The following is a 22,512-nucleotide window of genomic DNA, read 5'->3' as shown; positions in this document are numbered from 1 at the left end:
ATATTCATGTGGACATGAAGTATTGGAATGTATTAAAAATATCAGGGCTCAAAAGATCTCATAGTGTCTGTGATCTTACAGCTGTAAATTATTGTAAATATTTATATTGTATTGTTATTTGTAAATTGAAAAGTTGTTGAAAATGAATAAAGATTGACAATTGTGTTACATTACAAGACTTGTGTTTATTTCTGTGAAAAGCAGTGTATTGTATTGCTCATCAGGATTGTGTGACCACCTTAATTTCTTGACTTTGTTGCATAATGATGTCATAGTCAGCTAGCAATTTGAAAACCGGTTTTCTTTGAGTGGATCATTACATAGTTTTTGTTTCACTGGCTTATGTAAATCAGACTTTCATTGCATTATCATTTCATTCATTGCAATGATAACTGTGTGTACAGTGATTTATTTATTTTATTTACTGATTTATTTATTTATTAGATTTGTGTTTTACGCCGCACTCAAGAATATTTTACTTATACGGTGGCGGCCAGCATTACGGTGGGTGGAAACCGGGCAGAGCCTGGGGGAAACCCACAACCATCCGCAGGCTGATGCCTGACCTTTCCACGTACGACCGTAGAGGAAGCCAGCATGAGCTGGACGACCTCACAGCGACCTCACTGGTGAGAGGCTCCTGGGTCATTACGCTGCGCTAGCGCGCTAACGAACTGAGCCACGGAGGCCCCCTTGTGCACAGTAAATATATACTGTCAAATAAGTGTAGTCATTTAGGAGGTGTACATGCGTGTATTTTACACCTGCGTTTGTTTGGAAGATATGAGGATTTTCTGGCTGAGCGGTCTGATTAATGCTTTCTGCCTGCAGGGTTGTTATGTGGCCACTGAAAACAGTGCTGCCTTATTGGAAAACTGTGGAGAAGGTAACACACAGGATGCCTCATGCCTTCATGGTATCATCACAATACACAGATAGATAGGTCAAGGGAGTTAATTCTTGCACGTTGCGACTCCGACGAAACATAACGAGCACGTTTTGTAGATGGATTGAAACGATCGGTTGACATGACACGTTCGTAAGTAGGGGAAAACTGTCCTTTCAACATTTCTACCCGTTTGTTTAGGTCATTTTCAAGGATCTGAGGTGACTTATGTTAACTTAACTATTCATTATTTGTAGTTTGTCGGCCTTTGCATTTGTTAAGTTCGCGATGCTGTTGTTGTTGTTGTAGGAAGGTACATGATTATGTGAGAAATCGCTGACAGTTGTACATTTAGACTGTCGTGGGGGAATAATCATTTTGACTTGCCTGCGTCGTTTGAAACCTCCTTTGCTATCCTCATCAGTCGAATGTAATACACCGATTAATACAGATATTCGAAATTAATAAAAAAAACTATCTATTACATGTAGGCCTACCCGGTACATTGATTATAATAGGATTAATGGTTTATATTTGTTACCGTTAGGGTAAGATTATCTAAACGGTGAACGAAACGGTCAGCAGACTTGTGGCTGTTATAACTCTTCTTCTTGTACTTGGCCACAGCAGGTTTAAAGCTGTACTTTAAAGCTGTGTCTTCTTGTACTTGGCCACAGCAGCAAACTATGTTAAGTCCTACACCGTTTCACAAGCCTGATAAGTCATTTGTAAACGATGGCTGCAGTCCACAAAAGGTGTCAACTGTAGGTCATACGTTCAGCCTGCACATATATACACCCTACCCACATATATTTCACTAAGTGTAAATGGCATGACATGGCCCTCACAAAAGCAGCAGCCATTTTTCCTTCATCACAGTCATGACAGTTCCTTGACAGCATGCGCGCTTTAAACCTGATACGTCTAATGGCATTTTTTTTTTTTTCAAATAGTTTACCTTGTCATGAATTTGGGTCTGGTTGGCCATATGCATTCATGTTGAAGGGTACAAGACTCTATAAAGAGCCAAAGTGGCACTTGTTTTGGGCTGGAGACAATGTTTAGAAAGAAGTTTTGTAGCTAGGTGTGAAATAACGTATGGTTTACTGTACGTCAGAGGTTGTCACTGAGTCTGTGATGCTCTGCCAGCGCAGTATGAAGAGATGAGTAGAAATATCTGCCTACGCCTTACAACAGGTGACAGCTCTTTCAGATGCGAATTCTTTACATTTGGTGGTGTGAGTTTCACCAATGTGGTACACATGGGGTAGTTGGTAAGTAACACTGGAAAAGCCAAAAGTTGATGGCTTAAGCCACTCACTCTGGGTTCCTGACATTTGTAACTCAGTTACAGTTTTTGTATGATTGAAACAACAGTCAAATGCAGGAAAAAATAAATGATATGCATAGAAAGTAACATCTCGTCATGGTATCTCGTCGTAAAAAATTTTTTTACACCTGTTTGTGTTTTAACTTATCGAAGGTCCTGTACTATCCAGGTGAAGTTGACTGTGGAAAGACCTGTGACTGTGAATTCAGGATGCGTTGGTCTTAGTGGGCTGTGGTGATGCAGAGGGAGGGAGGGGTGAGTCCAGCCTCCATCAGGGGCCCCCTATCACCCCCACAGTCAGCCATGACACCCAGACGCACTACCATTCTGTTGCTGGCTCCCCTCAAGAAGATGAGTGGGAATTACTCCACAGCTGTGAGGCTCAGGTAAGTGTGGTTGTGTTAGGCTTTAGGAGGTGTGGCTCTATTAGGCTTTGGGAAGTGTGGTTCTGTTAGACTTTGGGAGATGTGGCTCTGTTAGGCTTTGGGAGGTGTGGTTCTGTTAGGCTTTGGGAGATGTGGCTCTGTTAGGCTTTGGGAGGTGTGGCTCTCTTTGGCCTATGGGAGGTGTGGTTCTGTTCGGCTTTGGGAGATGTGGCTCTGTTAGGCTTTGGGAGGTGTGGTTCTGTTCGGCTTTGGGAGATGTGGTTCTGTTAGGCTTTGGGAGGTGTGGTTCTGTTAGGCTTTGGGAGATGTACATGTAGCTATGTTCGGCTTTGGGAGGTTTGGCTCTCTTTGGCCTATGGGGGGTGTGACCCTGTTAGGCTTTGGAAAGTGTGACTCTCTTTGGCCTATGGAGGGTGTGAGTCTGTTAGGCTTTGGGAAGTGTGGCTCTCTTTTGCCTATGGGAGGTGTTGCTCTATTAGGCTTTGGGAAGTGTGGTTCTGTTAGCCTATGGGAGGTGTGGTTCAGTTAGGCTCAGGTAGATATGGTTCTGTTAATTTTTGGTTTTGTTTATCTAGTTATGCACCTTTGCCATTAGGCATAGCGTAGTTTATAGCAATTTTGTCTGTCCACATTTGTGTCCGGGCTATCTCCAGTTGTTTCCCACAGAGTTTTTGAAGTTTGGTGGATACATAGGTACACAAATGACAATGTGTGGCGACTCACCTTTGTTCATTTCTGTGGTTGTTATGGTGACCACATAGCCATTTTCCTTATTTTATAAATGTATAATTAGATACGGTTTCATGCCCGGGCTACAACTCCAACTGTTATTTGCATAAAATTTTAGCTTTTGGTGGATTCATTGATACATAGATACTCCCATAATTTGCCTATTTGAGCGGTTGTCATGGTTACCTGATTGCCATTTTTTTATACACTATATACATGTAAATAGATATGAATTGGTGTCCAGGCTATAAATCAGGGCCCAGTTTCACACAGCGATGTACAACATTTTTTATGGTACATAAGTGGTACCATAGTTTGCACACCACTATTTCTGTACCGTTGTTCTATATGCGTGATTAACGTTCATGTATGACCTCTTTGTGTAACTGGGCCCTGGGCTAGTTTTCATTTTTTGCGGATACATACACAGATGACAACGCTATGCGATTCACATTTGTCCATTTTGGCGGTTGTCATGGTTACTAGATTGCTATTTCCGTATGTATACTACAGTTCCACAAATAATTTTTTGATGACAACCCTACGCGATTCACATTTGTCCATTTTGGCGGTTGTCATGGTTACCAGATTGCTATTTCCATATGTATACTACAGTTCCACAAATAATTTTTTGATGACAACGCTACGCGATTCATATTTGTCCATTTTGGAGGTTGTCATGGTTACCAGATTGCTGTTTCCGTATGTAAACTACAGTTCCACAAATAATTTTTTGATGACAACGCTACGCGATTCACATTTGTCCATTTTGGAGGTTGTCATGGTTACCAGATTGCTATTTCCATATGTATACTACAGTTCCACAAATAATTTTTTGGCAGAGGGAGTACGGTACTCCCAACATTGAACCAAAGGGATGCAAAATACTCAACACTTCAATATTTTGTCCACCAGTAATACACGTTGAAAATGTGAAGTTGATCGAGTGAAAGGTGATGAAGAAAAGATATAGACCTACATGTGCATGCATGTATAGATAGGCCGACATGTACAGAGATTCTTTCCTTTGTAGACAGGACTACCCAGTACACCAGTAGATGTGTCGGTTACTCAAAAACATTCTATAATACTGTAATTTTTTCTGCTCTTCTGCAGGAGGAATGAAATTAATACATTTATTTCGCATCAACCTGTGTGGGGTTTATTAGACAGGTAAATTTTCTTTTACCCGTCTAAAAATTTCTTGGCCCGCACAAACTTATCGTCTTTGGGTCAAAATATGATAAAGCAATTGTTGATATGGGCTAAATCCAAATGTAAGGGCCAACGTTTTCCCGATTGACTGACGATTCTTGGTGAATTGAAATCGGACATTTGGGAGCAATATTAGGATGATTTTGTGCAGCTTTGAAGCAGAACTTGCAGTATAGTAACCAAAAAGACCATTTTTAACCCATTGCTACATCTTCTTCATGGTAAGCACTTGATAATGTCACAAAGACAAATATCATATAGGCAATCTCCACTGCTGTGGGTGGTGGCACAGGAGCTTTTGCTATAGCCTAGAGTGTCTGAAAACACTTCGTCAAAACGTCGAGCACATGGTTCGCTGCGAAGAGTTACTTTTGATTTTGGCAGGGCTATCTACTTTAAATCTTGCACTTACACAAGCTTTCGGAAACTTAGGCGTATACACACAAATCTTCAGGCCTATACAATACGCTCTGTTTTAATTTTAGAAGCATTTCATCAGATTTTTTAAGGGTATTAACGCCTGGACGCCTCTTACCTGTAGCAATGATACTATATAAATAGATATGATTTTGTATCCAGGCTATAACTCCAACAGTTTTCTACATAGGGTTTTAATTTTTGGTGGATACATATATACACAGATGACTATGTGTTGCAACTTACATTTGTCCATTTTCACGGTTGTCCTGGTAACCAGATAGCCATTTTCCTTGTATGCTATATAAATAGATATGATTTTGTGTCTGGGCTACAACTCCAACTATTTTCCATGCAGAGTTTTACTTTTTGGTGGATACATAGATACACAGATGTGTCACAACTCACATTTGTCCATTTCTGCAGTTGTCATGGTAACCAGATAACCATTTTCCTTTTACATGTATATGTATATATATATATATAGAAATGATTTTGTGTCCCGGCTGCAACTCCAACTGTTTTCCATATAAAGTTTTCATTTTTGGTGGACACATTTGTCCACTTATGTGGTTGTCATGGTAACAACATATCCATCAGCAACATCCATGAAGATTCCCCTCAGGGGCTGTACTCACCACATTGCTGCTGGTATTCCTTTATACATTTCAAACAAATGCATTTCATACATGTGATAGGTGTCCAAAGTAATGAAGGAGAAATTTGTATCTAACTTGTTCTGTTTTATGCATGTAAGTATTATTTTTATGCTGTGTGGTTAAATTTGTTGTGAGTTCAGTGGAATCCTGGGTGAAAGTTTTCTCTCACATGACGTCTTATATTTATTTCTTGCGTTTATTTATATTTATTTCAGAAACTATGCTAACCAAGCTAACAACATTTATAACATACCACTATTTCTTAAATTCACTAACTTAAAGAATCTTTTGATCTTTGGACAGATATCACTTTGAGAATGCTGGTTACCAGTGCCTTATGGAAGAGACTAAGACATTTTTGAACAATCAGTCTTTCCAGGAGTACATATCAACCAGACATGTGAAGTTTGTTCTTAGTCTGCATGCCTACCACTCAGGTATCATACTCACAGGTAAGTTATCACATGGAAGTAATAGTGGGATGGATGGGGGTGACATGCTACTGGACTGACTGCAGGGGCCTTACAAAAAACTGTATGTGGTTTAAAGCCATTTTTATGTCCCAAGAAGAAAGTTGAAAACCTTTTTTGTGCTTCTTTAAGTAAGAATACATTCCAAACTGCATATTAATTAAGGGATATACCAGCCTTGCTAGCACAGTTGGTAGAGCATCTGGTTTGGGAGCGGTAGATCCAGGGTAAATCCTGGGTCGAGTCACACCATAGACTTTAAAAGAGGCAGTTGCAGCTTCAGCAGGAAGAAGATAGTACAGCTGCTGGTTGACCCGTATCAGTATAGTGGCTCGGGTGAAGCAGCTCATTTGCCTTAGGTATAGTCATCTCCGTGAAGCAGCACTAGATAAAAGAGCGGTGAAAATCCGTCCTGCAACAAGGAGGTACATTGCATGCATTGTAAGTATTGTTTTGTCAGCATATGACTGAAAAATTGTTAAGTACGATGTTAAACCCAAAGCACACACTCACTCACTAATTAAGGGATAAAATAAACTGCTTCATATATCCTTTAAAACATTAAACTCACAGTTTTGTATTAAAGAAAAATTCTTGAATATTGTTTTACAGTGAGGCAGCAGCACAATTGTCCATGTTGCGGTGATTTGATACAAGAAAACATCCTCGTGATATGACTGAAATCATGTTAAATGCATCACGTTAATTCCCTAAATAAAGAACAGCTGCTAACCAGTTGAATGATTGTCATGATCGTGTATACATTTATCTCCCTTGTGCCTGCGTCTCCCCTTCAGGCTGCCCCGTCCCTTATGCTGTGATTCTGGGAGGTACAGATGTTCATGACTATAGTAAAGATCCAGAGAAGTTTGAGCTGATGAGGACAGTTCTGCATAGAGCCAGGTATGTACCTTAAGTCTTCAATATGATGGCATGTAAAAATAGGGCTAAATCTTCCATGTATGCCCATAGGTGGGAAGGTCTGCCAGCAACCTGCAGATGGTCGTGGGTTTCCCCTGGGTTGTACCCGGTTTCCACCCACCATAATGCTGGCCGCCGTTGTATAAGTGAAATATTTTTGGGTACGGCGTATAACACCAATCAAATCAAAAATCCATGTATGATTTGATTTTTAACATTATATTGGATGCTAGGACAAAAGCCTTCATAAACGCAGGTGAATTGTGTAAAGAGTGAGTGAGTGCTTGGGGTTTAACATACTTAATAATTTTTCAGTCATATGACGACAAAATTGTGTAAAGAAGGCAAGAGTGAACAATGTCACGTCGGTCGCCTTGACAGGGAATACAAACTAGGAATGACTGGCTGTTGACATATAGAGTACTTGTATTTCGGCTCCTCTGTATCAGGTTAGGATGATCTGAGAGGGCTGACTCTCAGCTGTTTACTAAGCTGCAAAACTTTTGTTTTCTGTCCCTCGCAGGTCTGTATTCCAAGACAAAGCGCTTTTTTCTTTTATGGAAAGTGCAGAAAGTGTTAGGGACCGTCTTCAGCCTTCGTTTTCGGTTCAGTCGTGGCACGATGACTGTTAACATGGTAGCACCCTGCACCAGTCGTGCCATGATAGATTGATAAGTCAGCGCTTGACGAGAGTTGGTATACCACCTGCGGCCTTTTTAGTTGACTTCGTTTGTCTTCATGGAGTGTTCAGCAGGAGTGACCACATACAACTGGCGTATTGATATCAGCTGTTGTGGCGAGTCGGACAAATCGTGCCTGAGGTAGTAAACCTCCGATACTGAACGCGTGTTGTAAATTACTGTATTAATATTAGGAATTGTCCCAACAAAATCATAGCACTCTGCGATTGACGTGTTTGATTTAAACTTACACCCAGTCCAGTTACAGTGATAAATATTGAAGATTGTAAAACTTTCCACTTGTCTGCACCTAACGTACTTCCTTCCAGAGCCATGTTTTTCTCGGGCTATCATCATGCGGTTTCTCGTTTCGGCCAGTATTGTAGTTTTATAATTCCCATGCATACAAATAATTAAGTAAGGCAGCAAATAATTCACTTGGCCCGTGGGCGGCCATACTCCACACTAAACAAGCCACTTTATTTAATATTTTCTTTTTGTCAGCTGATGTTGCAGACATCAGTGTGTTACCTTGAAAAGGATATTGGAAGCCAGGAAACAGATGAAGCCATTCCATTTAATGCTTTGCTTTTGTCAGCTATTATTGAATTCTGTTCTCAGAGCTAAAAACTGGCATGGTTTCAACTCCACCCCCTTTTCCTTTAAGGATTCAAATCTTTATTTGGCCACAGTGCCTATCCAAATGTTGTTCTTGCTGAAAGATCGGAACTATTTTTCAGTTTGAGCAAGCCGCGTGGAGTCTAGCCGATTTTCACAGCGGGAGACTACGCTGGACTGCCCAATGTAGGACACCCAGTGACTTACACCCGCCGTGTTGCCATCTTAGGCAAGATATCGCAACCGCGTCTAGCCCTCGAACGATGACTGAATACGGTCCCTTAATAAACCTGACAGTACATATCCAGGCATTCACACCTATATAACTTTGCCTCATCCCAGCCATGTGGTCAACATTGGTTTGTCATCATGCCTTCCTTGTTTACCAATCACCTGATATTTACTCTTTCTTTGTTGTTTGACCTCAAGAAAGATTGTCGCATTTGGAAGGTCTCTTGTGACTGAAGTTCTCAAAAATGGGTAAGATTCTGGTGTAGCTATAAATCCAGGGGTTTGTTAGGTTTTGGGGTGGTTTCTATATACTGTGGGTATCCATGGCTTAGTGCAGGACAGTGACCAAGGAGCCTAGCTCTCTTCAATGCAGTCGCTGTGAGTTCAAATCCAGTTCATGCTGGCTTCGTCTCCATCATACGTAGGAAGGTCTGTGGGCAACCAGTGGATGGTTGTGGGTTTCCCCCGGGCTCTGCCTGGTTTTCTCCCGTCATAATGCTGTGCGCCATTGTAGAATAGAAATATTCTTGAGTATGGCGTAAAAAACTGTAAACCTTCACGGAAGTGAAATATCTTGAGCACAGCAAATTCTTAAAACCAGCAATGAAATAAATACATGTGAATTAATTAAGCACAGCATGAAATACAAATCAAGTGAACTTGGTAAATAAATACCCTAAATGACCTAAAATTTCCCCCACAAAAGTGCATTTTTAGAGGCAAAGAAATGTCTGAAAATGTTATTTTTGGTGCTGAAATTTACAGTTGTCCAGTACAATACCTTCCTATGTTCCAAAGAAACCCTGAAACACCTAAAATCAGTAGAGTAACTGTCAGAATCATGAAAATGAGCAAGTTAGTCCTAGAAGAATTCCCATTTAAAGTATATTATGTACGTATTCTTTGGTGTTATCTATATCCTGGGTTTAAGGAAAAGCATTTTGTCAACTTTTTCAAAACTTTTTATTCAGTTACATGTACCTTACATTTAACAGTGTAACTGTCTGGCAGATCAATGCATGTAAAATGTTGCTTTGAGATTCAAAAGTTCCATAGTAGTTTTTTTTATAAATCTCACATATTGTCCAAAATCCTGCACTGTAGAACCTCTTAAGCCCGAACCATAGTCATATAACTGCTGTCAACTCTCACTGGCTCAGGTTAAGTTAATTATGTGTGTCATTTTTCAAAGTTGTTTTATATATAAAAAAATACTTTGACATTTCTCTTTTCTGTTTTTTGCCAGCCAGAAATTTCTTGTTCAGATATTGCCATTATTCCACAAGGTAAAGCTTTCTCACCTGTACAGTTACTTAGTACATAGCTTCATTATGGCAACAGACATGTACTTTTTTTTGTGAATTAGTGGAATCCATCATTTTTTTTGTTTACTAATCTATGGTTCACAACTACAAAAGTTTCATTTTTGTTTGAAGAAGAATAATGAATTCAGAGAAGTTTACACCTTCAGTAATGTCCATCTCTTATTGGTGGTAATAATGATTTTAGCAATGATATAGCCAATAATCGTCAGGAAAATTGGATCCTGTATTGTACTTGTATCGTGAACATAGTGAACAAAAATCTGATTGTTTTCATGACCATAAATCAATGACACATCCCTGTGTCAAGTTAGAGATCAGATTTGACAAACTTTCACATTGTTTCATACATTTTCTTGGACAGTAATGGCTGTTTTTGTCCTGTCAGCCTGACAACTCTAAAAGGTAGGGAGCTTGTTTTACGGTGTCTCCATAATGCATGAGTAATCAAGCTGTCTTTTTTTTCCCAGCTGTCTGCACCTGCCCATCCAGTTTTTCCCTGCAGAACTACTTCAGGCGTATGGGTGTCATGACCTTCAAGGGTCAAACTGATGTGGTGACCTCTGGAGGTCAGACTGATGTGGTGACCTCTGGAACTCAGACTGATGTGGTGACCTCTGGAGGTCCGACAGGCATCTCAGAGGTCAGCATCTTCCTAGTGGTGGGAGGAATTCGGGCTGTCAAGGACCCTCTGTTTCTGATCCAGGCTTTCTCAGGTAAGGTCAGGTGAGGAGCTTATAGTCTTCATTTCAAACTCCTGTGATGATATGGCTGAAATATTGCCAACTTGGCGTGAAGCGTTAATCATTCATTCATTGATTCATTCTTCTATCTCCACACATGAACAGGGAATTATCTAAGTTACTGTATTTCCCCTCAAGTGAAAATGCACTTTCAGAAGCACACAAAGTCATTGAACGTAAATAAATAAATCAAACTTCAGAGAAAAGCCTTAAGTGCCCTTAAAAGATGTATGAATAAAATCAGATGTATCACCTGAGAAATGTTAAACTTTAGTTGGAATACAGTAAATCAGACTCTTGTATCTGACATATTTGTAGCTTGACTCCACATAGGGAGTGTTGTATGATGATGTGTTTTATTCTTGTGTTACATGGAGTAGGAGGTTTTTTTTTTCTCTCAACATATGGGTGGGATATACCAAAAAAAGTGTATACTTTTGATATGTGTGGTTTTGAATTATTTTTCAGTGATTATCATTTGCCAAATGTTATACATTTTAAGCAACAGCAGTTTTCTACTTCAGAGACTGGTAAAGGTTCATTAGGCTCATCAGCTGTTTTCTGCTTCTGAGGCTGGTAAAGGTTCATTAGGCTCATCAGCAGTTTTCTACTTCAGAGACTGGTAAAGGTTCATTAGGCTCATCAGCAGTTTTCTACTTCAGAGGCTGGTAAAGGTTCATTAGGCTCATCAGCAGTTTTCTGCTTCTGAGACTGGAGAAGGTGCATTAGGCCCATCAGCAGTTTTCTGCTTCTGAGACTGGTAAAGGTTCATTAGGCTCATCAGCAGTTTTCTGCTTCTGAGACTGGTAAAGATTCATTAGGCTCATCAGCAGTTTTCTGCTTCTGAGACTGGTAAAGGTTCATTAGGCTCATCAGCAGTTTTCTGCTTCAGAGACTGGTAAAGGTTCATTAGGCTCATCAGCAGTTTTCTGCTTCTGAAACTGGTAAAGGTTCATTAGGCTCACCAGCAGTTTTTTGCTTCTGAGACTGGTAAAGGTTCATTAGGCTCACCAGCAGTTTTCTGCTTATGAGACTGGTAAAGGTTCATTAGGCTCACCAGCAGTTTTCTACTTCTGAGACTGGTAAAGGTTCATTAGGCTCATCAGCAGTTTTCTGCTTCTGAGACTGGTAAAGGTGCATTAGGCTCACCAGCAGTTTTCTGCTTATGAGACTGGTAAAGGTTCATTAGGCTCACCAGCAGTTTTCTGCTTCTGAGACTGGTAAAGGTTCATTAGGCTCATCAGCAGTTTTCTGCTTATGAGACTGGTAAAGGTTCATTAGGCTCACCAGCAGTTTTCTGCTTCAGAGACTGGTAAAGGTTCATTAGGCTCATCTGCAGTTTTCTGCTTCTGAGACTGGTAAAGGTTCATTAGGCTCACCAGCAGTTTTCTGCTTCAGAGACTGGTAAAGGTTCATTAGACTCATCAGCAGTTTTCTGCTTCAGAGACTGGTAAAGGTTCATTAGGCTCATCAGCAGTTTTCTGCTTCAGAGACTGGTAAAGGTTCATTAGACTCATCAGCAGTTTTCTGCTTCTGAGACTGGTAAAGGTTCATTAGGCTCACCAGCAGTTTTCTGCTTATGAGACTGGTAAAGGTGCATTAGGTTCATCAGCAGTTTTCTGCTTCAGAGACTGGTAAAGGTTCATTAGGCTCATCAGCAGTTTTCTACTTCAGAGACTGGTAAAGGTTCATTAGGCTCACCAGCAGTTTTCTGCTTCAGAGGCTGGTAAAGGTTCATTAGGCTCACCAGCAGTTTTCTGCTTCAGAGACTGGAGAAGGTGCATTAGGCTCATCAGCAGTTTTCTGCTTCTGAGACTGGTAAAGGTTCATTAGGCTCACCAGCAGTTTTCTACTTCAGAGACTGGTAAAGGTGCATTAGGCTCATCAGCAGTTTTCTACTTCAGAGACTGGTAAAGGTTCATTAGGCTCACCAGCAGTTTTCTGCTTCAGAGGCTGGTAAAGGTTCATTAGGCTCACCAGCAGTTTTCTGCTTCTGAGACTGGAGAAGGTGCATTAGGCTCATCAGCAGTTTTCTGCTTCTGAGACTGGTAAAGGTTCATTAGGCTCACCAGCAGTTTTCTGCTTCTGAGACTGGTAAAGGTTCATTAGGCTCACCAGCAGTTTTCTACTTCAGAGACTGGTAAAGGTTCATTAGGCTCATCAGCAGTTTTCTACTTCAGAGACTGGTAAAGGTTCATTAGGCTCACCAGCAGTTTTCTGCTTCAGAGGCTGGTAAAGGTTCATTAGGCTCACCAGCAGTTTTCTGCTTCTGAGACTGGAGAAGGTGCATAAGGCTCATCAGCAGTTTTCTGCTTATGAGACTGGTAAAGGTTCATTAGGCTCATCAGCAGATTTCTGATTCTGAGACTGGAGAAGGTGCATTAGGCCCATCAGCAGTTTTCTGCTTCTGAGACTGGTAAAGGTTCTAGGCTCATCAGCAGTTTTCTGCTTCTGAGACTGGTAAAGGTTCATTAGGCTCATCAGCAGTTTTCTGCTTATGAGACTGGTAAAGGTTCATTAGGCCCATCAGCAGTTTTCTGCTTCAGAGACTGGTAAAGGTTCATTAGGCCCATCAGCAGTTTTCTGCTTATGAGACTGGTAAAGGTTCATTAGGCTCACCAGCAGTTTTCTGCTTATGAGACTGGTAAAGGTTCATTAGGCCCATCAGCAGTTTTCTGCTTCAGAGACTGGTAAAGGTTCATTAGGCTCATCAGCAGTTTTCTACTTCAGAGACTGGTAAAGGTTCATTAGGCCCATCAGCAGTTTTCTGCTTCAGAGACTGGTAAAGGTTCATTAGGCTCATCAGCAGTTTTCTGCTTCTGAGACTGGTAAAGGTGCATAAGGCTCATCAGCAGTTTTCTGCTTCTGAGACTGGTAAAGGTTCATTAGGCTCATCAGCAGTTTTCTGCTTCTGAAACTGGTAAAGGTGCATAAGGCTCATCAGCAGTTTTCTGCTTCTGAGACTGGTAAAGGTTCATTAGGCTCATCAGCAGTTTTCAGCTTCTGAGGCTTTTGAAGGTGCATTAGGCTCATGAACAGAACAAGCTTCAGTTTTCTCAAACTTCTGGATAAAGCATTATTTTTTCCTTTCACTGATCCTAGTCCGGTGTTCACAGCATTATAGAAAACATGTTATAGAACCTGAGAGGTGTTTCTCAGAGCGGTCGTAATGTTACATCGGTCACAATTACCAAGGTGACGTATGCTGTCAGAATGCATCGTCATGGTGATTAGGTCAGCGTAACCTTACAACCCCTTTGAGAAACAGCCCCCGGGCAGACATTATGTCATTGACAGCTTTCAGCTTGCAGTGTTTCAGACGGGCACGTGATTGACAGCTTTCACCTTGCTGTGTTTCAGACTGGCATGTGAACAATGAACAGTCTGCCTACCTGGTTTTCCTTGGTCCTAAGGTATGACTCTAAGAGGGTAAATATTCTGCACTGCTCATGCTCTTGCTTCAGGATGAAATCTTCATGTTCATGTAGAAATTACACTCATACTTGGGCTAGCTCAGATGGTTAAAGCGCTGGCAGGTGTATTTGATACAAGCTCTTCTGTGTTTGACTGACTGGCCCCGATAGCACAGTTGGGAGAGTGTCCACTTCGGGAGCGGTAGATCCAGAGTCAGTGCTGGGTTGAGTCACACCTGAGAGGAAGTTGTAACTTTCTAGCTTGCTGTTCAGCATGAAGGGGACTGGTTGACCCGTATCAGTATAATGGCTCAGGCTGGGCGCCTTGCTTGCCTTCGGTAAGGCATCTCAGAAAGCAGCACTAGATAAAAGAGCAGTGGAAATCTGTCCTGCAACAAGGAGGCACATTACATGCACTCCAAGGATTCCTTCATCGTCATATGACTGATAAATTGTTAAGTATGACGTTAAACCTCAAGCACTAACTCACTCACTGTGTGTTTGACTGTGCTTTAAGTCAGGGGGTTCGTCAGTAACTTGCTGAAGGTCTGTGGTTTACTCCAGACTCTTCCACCTGTTTCTCCCACCTGACTGCTGCCATGTACATATACATTAAAGATTGTCTTCTAACTATGTTTAAAGAATTTTTTGATAAAATCCAACTCTAAATGATGCTTTCCGAGGGCTTTGAAGTCTGTGAGTGAAACTGGGTGGGGTTTCATGTCTAGTGTTTTCAGCATGATTCTTCAGTGGCGACAGTTGCCAGCACTGTGGTGGCAATACACACTATATATACACACACACACCAAATTACTCCTTGTCGTCGTATGGCTGAAAGAATACCCAAGCCTGCATACATACATGCACACATACACGCACACATACATGCACACATACATGCACACATACACGCACACATACATGCACACATACATGCACACATACATGCACACATACAAGCATATGCATGTATTAATATTATTTTCTTACTTTTCTTACTTTTCCGTACTTTTCTTACTTTCCTCTAATAACAACCATAAAAGATTACTGTCTGCAAATTGGTCATTAATTGATTCTTTTGCTCATTGTTCCTGAAACCTATTCAGCGAATTCAGTCCACTACTTCTAGTGCAGTATCCTGTGAAAATATTAAAATGAATTATTTCATATATGCCACACAGTGTAAATGCCGTGCCTCTGTTTCATATTGTATTAATTCCATAGCTACATGTAAGAAAGAAGCCCCCTTTGGAGAATTTAGGTTTTGTAAACGAACAGAGCATGTCAAAAGTAATTCCCAGTGAAAAAGATTTGTGATGTCGCCATTGCCTAATTTACTTCTGACATTTTTTGAAACTTGAACTGTTCTCTTCGTAGTATGCCCAATATTCTCATTAGACTTTCTTATCTCTGACATCCCAAGCAGATTGAGGAGGACTACTGTCAAAAGTTCATTCAGGAAGTTGACAGGTGAGTTCAGTGTTATATTTATTTATAATTGTATGCCATGCTCAGGTTAAGGATATTTCCCTTATATGACAGTGGTCATCCTTTTTAGTGTTAAGAAACCAGGTTCACTGTTATAGATTAGTGTTCTAACATTCCAGTCCCTTATTGCTTTATAAGAACACTCGTGACAAGAATCGTTCTAAAGCAACAAAGTGCGTGAACGAACAGATTTGTATTAATTACAATTAATTTATTTCACATACATGTAAGTATTAAAAGATTGTTGTCATAGGCAAGGAAAAAAATACTTGTGCTCACTGCACTGACTTTATTCTGTATTTTGTAAACATCCAGTAACAGTGTATGGAAATTTGATAACAAACTTCAGGTGGAGGTTAAGCATTTGAAATGTTTCGATTGGATAAAATTTCCTGTTAAGCAACTGGCCAAAATGGATCTGGTAACCGTGCCAATCCAGTGTATGCTCTCTGCTGACCATTCACATATTGAAGTTAAAATTTTAATCAATGAATTTTACGCCTGCAACTACAAAGGAATATCTGTACAAAAGTCAAACTAGTTAGGGGGGAGGGGGGGGGGCATTCAACAAAATCTGAAACTTTGACCTTTGTTGAGGACTTGTTTATATTTCATTTTAGATGACGTACATTTGTTTTTGTGTAAATGTATTTTCGCGTACACGTGTGCACATACATGTATACAAGTACGTGTGTTTTGTTATATACATGTATTCTCACATATTTTGGTGTGTAAGTATACCTGTTGATTACCATACTAATACGCCATCTACAACTTAGCTCTGTTGTTCTCTAAATACATTTACTTATAGAATTTATTTGGTGTCTTTTCCTGTTTCTTTTTTTTGTTTCTGTCTGTTGTCATTATTGACAGTACTTACATGTAGTGTCTCATGGGTGATGATTATGGGGAACTGGAGCATACATGTAGTGTCTCATGGGTGATGATTATGGGGAACTGGAGCATACATGTAGTGTCTCATGGGTGATGATTATGGGGAACTGGAGCATACATGTAGTGTCTCATGGGTGATGATTATGGGGAACTGGAGCATACATGTAGTGCCTCGTGGAGGATGATTATAGGGAACTGGAGCATACATGTAGTGCCTCATGGATGATGATTATGGGGAACTGTAGCATACATGTAGTGCCTCATGGATGATGATTATGGGCAACTGGAGCATACATGTAGTGCCTCATGGATGATGATTATGGGCAACTGGAGCATACATGTAGTGCCTCATGGAGGATGATTATGGGCAACTGGAGCTAACCCATTTTTAACTAACTTTTAATGCACTGTGAGACTTTGCTCCAGCAGGTGGAAAGCTTCTTGTTCTGTCTGCAAAATACCTGAAAATGTGTTAAGTTGATGAACACAGTCACATTTTTTGTAGTGACCATTTGATTTCCAAGGCACAGATATTACATAGGGTCATTAGCTGTAGGTGGTGTGTGTGTGTGTACATTGTCACACTGGCCATGTGAGTTCTTAAGCAGAGACAATACATTAATCGCTAACTAGGTAGTGGGTGTGGTAGCTGTGTGATCAGTGTTAATGGCAAACAGCATGTGAACACTAACAATCTAACACCTCCACAACGCGATCTTCCATTCTTTCTGTATGTCCATGGAACTTGCTCATAATATGATGTAAATGGTCAGATAGGAGACATGGTACTCATTGTGGGAGACATGGCACTTATTGTGGGAGACATGGCACTTATTGTAGGAGACATGGCACTCATTGTGGGAGACATGGCACTTATTGTGGGAGACATGGCACTCATTGTGGGAGACATGGCACTCATTGTGGGAGGCATGGCACTCATTGTGGGAGACATGGCACTCATTGTGGGAGACATGGCACTTATTGTAGGAGACATGGCACTCATTGTGGGAGACATGGCACTCATTGTGGGAGACATGGCACTTATTGTGGGAGACATGGCACTCATTGTAGGAGACATGGCACTCATGTGAAAATGACAAGAAAGTAGTGTTTACTGTATTTCACATATAATTTAGCAGATAATTCCTCAGAGTTTATCCCATGATTACTTGTGTCTGGTTGTGATATGGTACATCTAAGTATGGTTTTGCAAAAATGGTAATATAATATTTGACTGGAGTCCTAGCCTGATTCATTTATCGTGAATCCAGGTAAACTGTTGATGATTTACAGTTGACACTAAATGACATTGTCAGGGTCAGATGCCCTTTTGATATGTCTGTCCATGTGTCTTACTTTGTGGACATTGAGTTAAATTAGTCCTGTACTCTTTTCCTCCCAGGTCCCCAGGTGTGGCATACATTGATGGGGTGCAGTTAGAGGACACCCACGCCGCCATCAGGGATAGTGTAGCACTGGTCAACTCGTCTAGGAGCGAGGGCATGGCGTCCGCCATACTGGAGGTCAGTTCATCACACGTAAAACTCACGAGGCTTCATTAGGTAAACACATGAGGTTTTCATTTTGTTTAAATCTGTGACTAGCTAGTGACCTAATGACTGATCGTTGCACTCACAGAGTATCTACCTCTGTGTACTTGGCGATGCAATCATGAAATGACCCAAGTCATGTTGAAAGTTGGGTTAAAGAAGCTACCAAACGAACTGATCTGATGAATCATTTTGTGACAGGTGTGTTACCTCTACATTGCATATTTGTCCTTGTTGCTGTAAACCTACTCTAGTCATGTAGCAAGCAACCTGCAAGTGGTCATGGGGCCCTGGACTCTGCCTGATTTCCTCCCACTATAATGCTGGCCACTGTCATATAAGTTAAATATTATTCAGTGCTGTGTAAAATGCCAATCAAATGAAAATAAATGAAATCTTCCTGTAAACAAATGTGAAAGCACAGATATGTTTGAGAAGTTTATTTTGGAATTTTTTGGCTGAAATGTTGAGTTAGAGTGGAGCTTTCATCTTCTTGTGAACAGTTATGTAATACCAGAGATTATGTTTTCATGAGGTTACTAGGGCCATATTTAGTCCCTGAAAGCTGGAATCACCTGACATATCATACTCAGAACAAACTAGTATAAAGAAGGCAAATTTATGTATTCTTGAATAAGAACTATGTTTTTTTGAAAGAGATGTTTGTTGTGTGTGTCTTACATATAATAGGATGAAGAAAGTTATGTTTTTTTTGGCTGTAAAATTAGCAGTAAAATTCATCTGGCAGCCCAAGCGGAAATTTCCTTGTACATTGTCTAGCAAAGTCACTGTTTAACAATCAAACAGATCTGCGACAGTGAGACTAATTTTGTTTACAAGTGAAGTTTTCAGATTCATTCATACACGCTTTCACAAACATTCATTCATTCATTCATGTTTGTGAAAGTCTGATTATGTGGATTTATAATTTTTCAACTCTACCAGCTGGGGATTTGAACCAGCGATCTCTGGGTTAGGAGTCCAAGCTTCTACCACTAGGCTAAAGGAAAATTCCCCTTTTTCTCGGGAAATCATAATCTCTGGTATTACGTAACTGTTCACATTCTGCTCCGCACCATCTTTTCCGTCCGCTGTTTTTTTGCCTGTATGACTCTCACCTGTATTTTGTTTACCTGTGGTTGTTGTTGCAGGCCATGGATGTCGGTACAGTTGTAATTGCCCGGGACATACCCGCTAACTGTGACCTAATTGAGCATGGGCATAACGGACTTCTCTTCCACAGTCCACAGGTAACAAGATGGGTGAGTGGTGGGGAATTAAAATAGTGTTTAGTTCACCACCCTCTCTGTTTATATGTATGTGGGTCACACTATGAACAGCCTCTAACACTCTAAATTTATGTAATCTCCAGTCACTGTATTTATCCTTGGGTGTGTGGGCTCATGTTATTCTTCATTCTTTATTGCCATTGTCACTGCCTAAATAACACACAGCCCTTGTTGGGAAATACAGGACTTCCTAATTGGCAATCTAGAGTACCTGATGGGTTTAAACAGTCAGGGTACCACTGTTCAGTTTTATGTGCTAAAGTCTCGTACAGTGCGTCTGCTTGTCTCTGTTGACAGGACTTTGTAAAGCTGGCTGAACTCTTGCTTACTTCCCCTGATGTGAGAGCTCGCTTGACAAAGAGGGCAAAAGAGCAAGTAGTTAGCAGACATTCCATGGCAACTGAGCAATCAGCCTACCTCTCACTGGTGCAGAAATTTGCAGTATAAGTCAAGGAAATTACAAACTCGTAAGAAGAGGGATTAAGAAGGATTAAAGTCCAGAATTTGAAGTGCACATATTTTGTAATTTATTGACAGATGAGACCATAAAATATGCTTGTATTTATCAATGTTCATATTTACTGTTACAATATTTTAAGCGATAAAATTTTTACAAAGTTCTGAAAAAATATGGTGCATATGTTTACACAGATGTATATATTACAATATCTCCACAAATATTTAAGCATGTGAGATGACTGGGTCATGAGGGTTGAAGCCTTTAGTTCCAGAAACACATGCCTTGTTGAAGTGACAAATGAGACTGACAATAATTTTGATCCCAGTTTCAGAGAAATCAAAAATTTGCTATGTTCACATATTGCATGTAAATGTCAGCAAATCTTCATAAACTGTTCACAACATCAGACAGCTTTTTCATGCGAAACAATATCTGTATCACAAGGAAGCTATTGTATTGAAGCATTTCATTGGGGCACACCAAATCAATTACATCAGTTAAATTTTATCAGTCCATATATGATATGAAAGTGATGTTGACATGTTGACTAAGAAAATGATGTTGACATGTTGACTATGAGAACAATTTTGACATGTTGACATGAGCCTCATAAGATCCAGGAAATCCTTATGCTGTGTCTTGATAATAGTCTAGTCTGTTCGAGTTGCATTGTGCCTATTGGCTTATTAACATTATTGTCAAAATGTTGACAGATTTGAAGACTTGTAATCTTTTGAATTCACCTGGAATTTAAGTTTAATTTTCCATCTGGCAATCTGAAAGTCCTTTTATATGTCACATGTCCACAAAATGAAAATACCACTTGTTCCACAGTATTTATTGGTTTTATTTATTTGATTGGTGTTTTATGCCGTGCTCAAGAATATTTCACTTATACGACGGCGGCCAGCATCATGGTGGGTGGAAAGCAGAGCCCGGGAAAACTCATGACCATCCACAGGTTGCTGGCAGAACTTTAAGGGAGCACCTATCTCAGGACAGCATTGCACCTGTGACTGTCCCTAACAAAAAATGTCTTAGACTGAAGGTCACACAGGTGATAATTTTAACCTCTGGAACTCTGGATTTGCAGGTAACAGTGAAGAGTGCCATTTTATCCAATAGAATATTTTTATCAATAACTCAAAAACGTTAGTGTTTACAACAACGACAATATTGCTCATTATCTGGAATGAAAAATATGACAACTTTCACAAATAGGAAAAATCAAACATCTGGAAAAAATGATTTATTTATGTCAAATGAATGAAGAGAAGAAAACTTTCATACATAACATACAAAGCATTTAAAAAATTGGTTCTAATTTGTATAATCTGTTTTCATGGTGCTTTTAAAACTCTAATTTTTTAAAAATTTTCTTGTGCTACTTGGGGCAAAAAATACAGCAAATTCCTGAAAGTATTCAAAATCAAATTTAACCCACCATGATTTCCCACTTCTCTTTTCACTAATGATTTTCTCTTATTGGATAGTTATCGTCCAGAAACGTGATAATTGGTGTTTCACTGTTTGTTCGTGTCAAAAGATAATTGGCTGTTTTATCAGAAAATTTTACTGTCCAGTATTAATATTTGATAGAGTGTTTAATTAAGTTTTTATAATAAGGTCATGGCAAAGAAAGTACAACTCTAAAGTATGTAAAGTTAGTTTAACGTGTAATGTTTTAGAAAATAGGCATGTGCGGATTTTGTTTGAATGGATAAAACAGTGAAATGTGTGATTTGATTTTCCCTGTGATGGGAGTGACTTCAGGCTACTTGCTACAAAGTGCTCAACTCCTGGGGCAGTAGTGGATATTTTGTGACAGGTATCATCCCTAGCTCGTGATGTGGACAATTTCAGTACAGCTGATTCGCAGCGAAAAAAGAGGACAATCTTACAGGCAAAGGTCTTAATAATTTCTTATGGTATTTGTTTACAAATTTGTCTGAGCGGAGGGAGATACTCCACCCATGACGGCCATTTTAAGAGTATCCTCTTTAATACACCTTTGCATTGTTTGGAAAACGTTCATGGCTGCATTTTCATGTCAAAACTTGTGCTACATACCCTGTGATCTTGTCTGTTTTTCTGGATTGCTGTTTGTATTTTTCTTTCCAATTTTGCATCGAAAACGATCCCAAAGACTACTAAAACTGTTTTTTGTTCTGTATATAGACGGGTTGAGTGAGGGACCTTGTTTTCTAGACATTTTGGAGCAATATTGCTCATTATGTTTTTATCAGATTTATTAGATCAACATTTACATACTGTAAGCTCCTTATATTAGTAGAAACTGTGTCTTAACCTGCACTTTTCATACGTCTGCACTGTAAGCCAAATTAATAGTGAAAGTAATTAAAAATACTCATTAAAGTTAATTTGTAGATAATTGTATGATAAGTTAACGGGCAGGTAATGGCTGTGCGTATATTAAGGGGGTTTCTTTGAATGTTCGAATTCCTTTTCGCTGCTCTACTCTTGGGGCCTTCCTGGCAGTAAACGTTCAACATAGCCCATAAGTCTTTACTGTGTAAAACTGATGGTTATTTGATCAGTTAAGCATCTTTGAGGAAACATTGTTGATATGTGAAATATAACACCAATCAATCAGCGATCAATTTTGATCAATCAAAATTGTGAGTTAAAATGTCTAATTAATCGAAACCTGGGAAATATTTCATCATGATGATGGGTACAGTATAGAGCTCAAGCAATTTTTAAATGACCAAGGTCTTATATGAAACTCTAGCTACACGTGTCTCTTTTATTTGTCCTGTCTTTGGTAAGTTGTACAAACGAATGGTTAAT

At 39.9% G+C, this 22,512-nt stretch overlaps 1 protein-coding gene across 1 annotated transcript; it reads left to right on the top strand.

Annotated features, from left to right (window-relative positions):
• Positions 1-973: 973 nt before the first annotated feature.
• LOC135476957 (glycosyltransferase 1 domain-containing protein 1-like) lies at positions 974-22,385 on the top strand. Its single transcript, XM_064757104.1, has 12 exons — positions 974-1,039; positions 2,370-2,602; positions 5,926-6,074; positions 6,890-6,995; positions 9,308-9,368; positions 9,789-9,828; positions 10,335-10,580; positions 13,968-14,020; positions 15,447-15,490; positions 17,805-17,925; positions 19,104-19,202; positions 19,539-22,385. The coding sequence occupies exons 2-12, from the start codon at positions 2,454-2,456 to the stop codon at positions 19,686-19,688; spliced, it is 1,218 nt and encodes a 405-aa protein (XP_064613174.1). The 5' UTR covers positions 974-1,039; positions 2,370-2,453; the 3' UTR covers positions 19,689-22,385.
• Positions 22,386-22,512: the final 127 nt, after the last annotated feature.

Source organism: Liolophura sinensis, chromosome 10, assembly GCF_032854445.1.
Source record: "Liolophura sinensis isolate JHLJ2023 chromosome 10, CUHK_Ljap_v2, whole genome shotgun sequence".
NCBI classification, from domain to species: Eukaryota; Metazoa; Mollusca; class Polyplacophora; order Chitonida; family Chitonidae; genus Liolophura; species Liolophura sinensis.
This window is presented reverse-complemented; position numbering and strand designations above follow the sequence as displayed.

Bases quoted from the DNA above. Each gene is read 5' to 3' on its own strand.
- LOC135476957 (XM_064757104.1), top strand. From the start codon at position 2,454: ATGCAGAGGGAGGGAGGGGTGAGTCCAGCCTCCATCAGGGGCCCCCTA. The intron at 9,829-10,334 runs GTAAAGCTTTCT...TTTTTTTCCCAG, and splicing joins TATTGCCATTATTCCACAAG to CTGTCTGCACCTGCCCATCC. The intron at 17,926-19,103 runs GTCAGTTCATCA...TTGTTGTTGCAG, and splicing joins TGGCGTCCGCCATACTGGAG to GCCATGGATGTCGGTACAGT.